This window comes from Laccaria bicolor, genomic scaffold (genome assembly GCF_000143565.1).
Source record: "Laccaria bicolor S238N-H82 LACBIscaffold_51 genomic scaffold, whole genome shotgun sequence".
NCBI lineage: Eukaryota > Fungi > Basidiomycota > Agaricomycetes > Agaricales > Hydnangiaceae > Laccaria > Laccaria bicolor.
The window spans coordinates 290,748-296,636 of NW_001889922.1; the positions used below are offsets into that span (position 1 = coordinate 290,748).

Here is a 5,889-nt window from a genome sequence, read left to right on the forward strand (position 1 = left end):
ACTGTTGATAACGTTTGAAATTAAAACACCGACAACGGCCGTTTCCGACCGTCAACTATTATTCTTGTCGGTTATCTACCGTACCGTCGCCGTACCGATAGATGACTTTCACTGAGGCACACGATACGGTGCGGGGGCCGTATATTCACGGCCGTACATCGTAAGTTCGGCAGCGGTGCGCAGCCCTAGACGAGTAAGATGGATGACCAATGGGGTCCGTTCTGTCGGGAAACTCGAAGGGAATGTGATGGTAGTCACCTGCAACGTCGTTCATCGCCCCTCAAAGGACGTGTTGTGATTGTGCAAGGCTTTGCGGAAAGTGGGGTCAGATCCATCGCTTGGATAGCGGATGAAACAGAGCATATCCCGGAGAAACATCCCCACCCGAGGAAAAATGTGGAATGGGTACAGGATAGAGGTCACCTATGTGTTGCAAAGGATATCCAATAGCTGCTGTGTTGTATTCGCGCGTTGAACGTTGAAGGTCTGAGCACCGAGTGTTAGTTGACGTTGTGAGAGACGCGACGGCGATACACACCTCGAAAAGGTTGCTGTGCCACTTCTCTCAATTCTTAACGTCTTGAACGTATTGAACGTACCTCTACAAAGCAGGGTGCCGCCAATCTTCGAGGCCTGTTGCAGTCATCGACTCCGAATCTGCAGTGCTAAGATGGTGATCACCGTAAGTTCGACGTGATTATTGAATCAAAAGAACAAGATACTTACTTCATGACCTTGCTCGCTTGACGGGCTGATGCGACGCGTCGATAGTGCAGGTCCTTGAGTACGTCGTTGACGAAAGAGACGCGAGAAAAACAAACGTTGGTCAACACGAATTTGATCAACGTGAACGTATTTGTCCTCGACCACCATCATCATCTCCAGCTCGCATATTATCTACCGTTCGCTCGCCTCAGATTTACACTCAAATTTTTCTTGACATGTGAGACTCAAGCTGTGGTCGACACTCGCTGAGGTGAGCTCAATCTGTCATTGGCAACTGCTCCTTGATTGTCAACCTGACAGAGGAATTGAGAGATCACGCTCCCGCACAAGCTACTAAGCTGGTAAAGGCTTTGGAAAGTCCACCGCACGAGGTATATTCGATACGGGATGGCTTTGAGGCAGCAGTACGTACTCGTATAAGGTACGTGTCTATCTCTATTCATCCAGCTACTTCGCTTATAACCCTCGTATCTCTCCATCAGTGAGGCTATGTCGGTTTCTTCGCGTTTCGCAAACGCTTCACCGCCGTAATCCTCTTCTGCGGTTGAAAACCCTGTCACTGCGGACCACCCCAAGTGGGATGAGAGATCGACGACAAACGGAGAGCCTGCTTGTAAGTATTGTGGCCACGGATGCGAAGGTACGCGCTCTATTTCATCAACTTTCTACAAAATACCCATTACGTGTTCAGGACGACGAACGATAGAGCGTTATGAGAGGCTAGTCGTGCAAAGATAAACGTGTTGTGCTGTTCAACAAGTGAGCATCCATGCTTCGGGCGGCACTTCCCATTTCTAAAGCACTATTACCAGAGGGTGGCTCACTCACCCGTACCAACTCATTTTGCGGCGATCGGCTACTCTGTGTTCCGTGGCGACGCTATCCTTTCAGCCCACTTATATCTCAGCACTCCGCAGCTCCACCAACGGATCACCTTAACGACAACGATGCTGTGGTAATATGATTCTCCATGTGCTGTCAAGCCCATGCCCAACCTTGGACCAACCCAAAAACGGCACAACTTACGATCAACGGTGGAATGAACAGGATCGGAGCTCTACCCCGGGTCGTGGAAGTATTGAACTTGCCACAAGAGTGTTTCTTGCTCTTGGTATGACATGATTGCTCCCTCTTGACGATGACCTAATGGATTGGTCTTTTGTAGGATCCGGGACGTGGCGAGGCCCTTGCGGCCCCATCGTTCGTCGGATGCCGGATGGCTATTCAGCTGAAACACTCATCGATGTCATCAGTGTTGTCCTACAGCGCGTGAAGTACAACCGGCGGTCGTGCAATTTAGCGACGACGATACTTTGGCATGGAGAGCCGGAGTGAGGTAATTTGAGGATGAGTGATGGAATAAACACCTGATTTAGGATGCTGGGTTAGGTACGTGTGCTCGTCTTTTGACTTTGTGCGTACTCAACATCTAACATTTGTTTTAGGTTCTAGTATCATTTCCATTGTGGATTTTATTTCATTTTAAAATCTATGAATTAAGATACAGCCCTTTCTTCTGTTCGTCACCTTGAAGGGTGCCGTTTGGCTTCCATTTCTCGCCGCTCTCTGTTGACGCTATTTGTTCTGGCGCTTCCTCGCTGACTTAATGCCGGGTGGGCGTTAACCTCTTTGAACGCTGTGCTTCATCGGCCCTACAAGCGGATGTCAATCAGCAACGTCAGCTGACTGTGTGACCCACTTGGAAAATTGACGCCGCACAGCATCGACACTCTCTTCCGAACCACCATGTCTGATCCTAGTGGCTCCCGCAAAAATCCTTTGAAACGCAACTTGGAGGAATTGCCTGATCACCTCACGATCACTGAGGGCCCACGTAATAAACGCCGTAGCGATTCGAGGTTAGAGTTCATAATCCCACGCTGCTTGATAGCGTCCTGACAAGCTCTAGGTCGACTTCTACAACGGTGCCTGATGTTGCGAGGGAGGGGACGTCTCTGGTGTGTGTTTACAATACATGCTTACATTCTTTGGCTCACATTATTTGCCTCTGGGGCCGAAGCATGTAATGCAGGGAGCACACAATGTCATTATGAGGGATTCCACGCTCTACGTGGCACAAAATGTGTGTCTTTTGATCACTGCACTAATGGTTTGAGAGACAGATCTGATGTTTTGTCAAGATTGAAGTTCAAAAACATGCTGGCAGGGGTCAAGAGGATACACTCCTTGTTCCCCAAAGACCCAATTCAAGTGCCTTATTTACAGGTTGTGAGGATGTTCTCAAGAGGCTAATGGATCACTTTGCACCTCAAGGTGTAGTAGATGGATGCAGAAAGTCATTTTTGTTGTATGGTATGGGGGGGATTGGAAAGACACAGATCTGTTTGAAGTTTGTTGAGGAGATGGCTGGAAGGTAAGTTTTTTCACACATAATATTTCTGATTTTATGACAAGTACACATAGATTCTCCCATGTTTTCTGGATTGATGCATCTTCTGAAGATACTATTGATCTTGGTTTAAAGGGTCTTTGTGCTCATCCTGAGGCTAAAGCTGCTGGTATCTCTGTGTCCTCCAGGTCTGCTCTTATCTGGATTGCATCTTTGCAGGGTAAATGGCTGCTGGTGTTTGACAATGCTGATGGTGCACCTGAAGTTGTAGAGAAAGTTATTCCATCTGGTTCTCAGGGAAATATTCTGGTTTCTAGCAGAAATCGATCTCTTGGGCGTGTCACATCTCATGTAAACTCTCTGGAAATTGAGCAAATGGCTGAAAAGGAAGCCATATCACTCCTGATGAAAGCCAGCCATCTAGCTGAGCTGCCAGAAAATGTTTACAGTATAGCTCAACAGATTGTAAATAAGCTCTGCTGCTTGCCTCTGGCTGTTGATCAAGCAGGAGCTTCCATTGAAGCTGGTCTCTGTAGCATTGAAAATTATCTTGAGCATCTCTCTCAACATAGGAACAAGCTTATGAACCACCCTTCATTTAGGGGGGCATCTCAGTACAATCATACAGTCTATGAAACATGGGATTTGTCTTTTAATGAAATTGAGTCAAGGGCAAACAATAAATCCAATGAGCATGGTAGAGCAGCTGCTCAGGTTGCTATTCTTATTCTGGAAACGGCTGCATTTCTACATCATGAGAGTATCATTGAGGCTGCCTTTAGAAAGGCTGCTATGGTGTTCTCTAAGGGACATCACAGTAGACTGGAACAAAAAGCCAAAACCTGTCTCACCCAACTGCTTCAGCTGGGAGAAGATCAGTGTTGGAATCAATTCCCCTTTCATGAAGGAATTAGAGTTCTTATGTCATTTTCTTTGATCAAACAGTTGTCAGCCTTGTTAGGAATTTATGCCATTCATCCAATGATGCATCAATGGAGTAGAGATAGGATGTCAATGGCTCAAAAAAGGTGCATGATGCAGGTGTCAAGATTTATTCTTGTCAACTGCATTACAGAGGAGATGACAGCTGAGAACATTGCATTCAACAGAGTTCTTGTACCACACATCAAAGCCAATTACCAGTCAGAGAAGGAAAATGGCTTCAAAAGAGTGTTTGATGATAATGAATATTCCCAATTCAGTTATGTATTCTCTGAAAATGGAATGTGGAAAGATGCAGAGTATCTTGAATATCAGATAGTAGAAATGAGGATGGAGGAGCAGGGGATGAACCATCCATCAACACTGACCAGCATGTCAAATCTTGCAAGTACCTATTCAGGCCAAGGAAAATATGAGGAGGCTGGGGAGCTGAAGCTGAAAGTCCTGGATCTGTGTACAAGGGTGTTGGGACCAGATCATCTAGATACCTTGACCAGCATGAATAATCTTGCAGTCACATATTCAGACCAAGGAAAATATGAGGAGGCTAGGAAGCTGCAGCTGAAAGTCTTGGATCTGCGTACAAGGGTGTTGGGGCCAGAACATCCAGGTACCTTGACCAGCATGGCAAATCTTGCAGTCACATATTCATATCAAGGAAAACATATGGAGGCTGAGGAGCTGGAGCTGAAGGTCCTGGATCTGCATACAAGAGTGTTGGGGCCAGAACATCCAGCTACATTGACCAGCATGGCAAATCTTGCAAGAGCATATTGCAAACAAGGAAAATATGAGGAGGCTGGGAAGCTGCAGCTGAATGTCTTCGATCTGCGTACAAGGCTGTTGGGGCCAGAACATCCAGATACATTGACTAGCATGGCAGATCTTGCAAGTACCTATTCAGACCAAGGAAAACATGAGGAGGCTGGGAAGCTGCAGCTGAAGGTCTTGGATCTGTGTACAAGGCTGTTGGGGCCAGAACATCCAGATACATTGACTAGCATGAATAATCTTGCAGTCACATATTCAGACCAAGGAAAATATGAGGAGGCTGGGGAAGCTGCAGCTGAAAGTCTTGGATCTGCGTACAAGGGTGTTGGGGCCAGAACATCCAGATACATTGACCAGCATGGCAAATCTTGCAGTCACATATTCATATCAAGGAAAATATGAGGAGGCTGGGGAGCTGCAGCTGAAAGTCTTGGATCTGCATACAAGAGGTGTTGGGGCCAGAACATCCAGATACATTGACTAGCATGAATAATCTTGCAGTCACATATTCAGACCAAGGAAAATATGAGGAGGCTGGGGAGCTGAAGCTGAAAGTCTTGGATCTGCGTACAAAGGTGTTGGGGCCAGAACATCCAAATACATTGACAGCATAAATAATCTTGCAGTCACATATTCAGACCAAGGAAAATATGAGGAGGCTGGGGAGCTACAGCTGAAAGTCTTGGATCTCCATACAAGGGTGTTGGGGCCAGAACATCCATCAACATTGACCAGCATAAATAATCTTGCAGTCACATATTCAGACCAAGGAAAATATGAGGAGGCTTGGAAGCTGCAGCTGAAAGTCTTGGATCTGCATACAAAGGTGTTGGGGCCAGAACATCCAGGTACCTTGACCAGCATGGCAAATCTTGCAGTCACATATTCACATCAAGGAAAACATATGGAGGCTGAGGAGCTGGAGCTGAAGGTCCTGGATCTGCATACAAGAGTGTTGGGGCCAGAACATCCAGATACATTGACCAGCATGGCAAATCTTGCAAGAGCATATTGCAAACAAGGAAAATATGAGGAGGCTGGGAAGCTGCAGCTGAATGTCTTCGATCTGCGTACAAGGCTGTTGGGGCCAGAACATCCAG

At 46.6% G+C, this 5,889-nt stretch overlaps 1 protein-coding gene across 1 annotated transcript; it reads left to right on the top strand.

The window, feature by feature from the left end:
* Nucleotides 1-670: 670 nt before the first annotated feature.
* Nucleotides 671-1,999, top strand: LACBIDRAFT_333483 (uncharacterized protein; the record flags this gene model as incomplete). The annotated part of the gene is made up of 7 exons (XM_001888079.1): nucleotides 671-682; nucleotides 772-784; nucleotides 1,027-1,147; nucleotides 1,174-1,207; nucleotides 1,303-1,339; nucleotides 1,527-1,681; nucleotides 1,892-1,999. 7 exons carry the CDS (start codon nucleotides 671-673, stop codon nucleotides 1,997-1,999), a joined length of 480 nt encoding a protein of 159 aa, XP_001888114.1.
* Nucleotides 2,000-5,889: the final 3,890 nt, after the last annotated feature.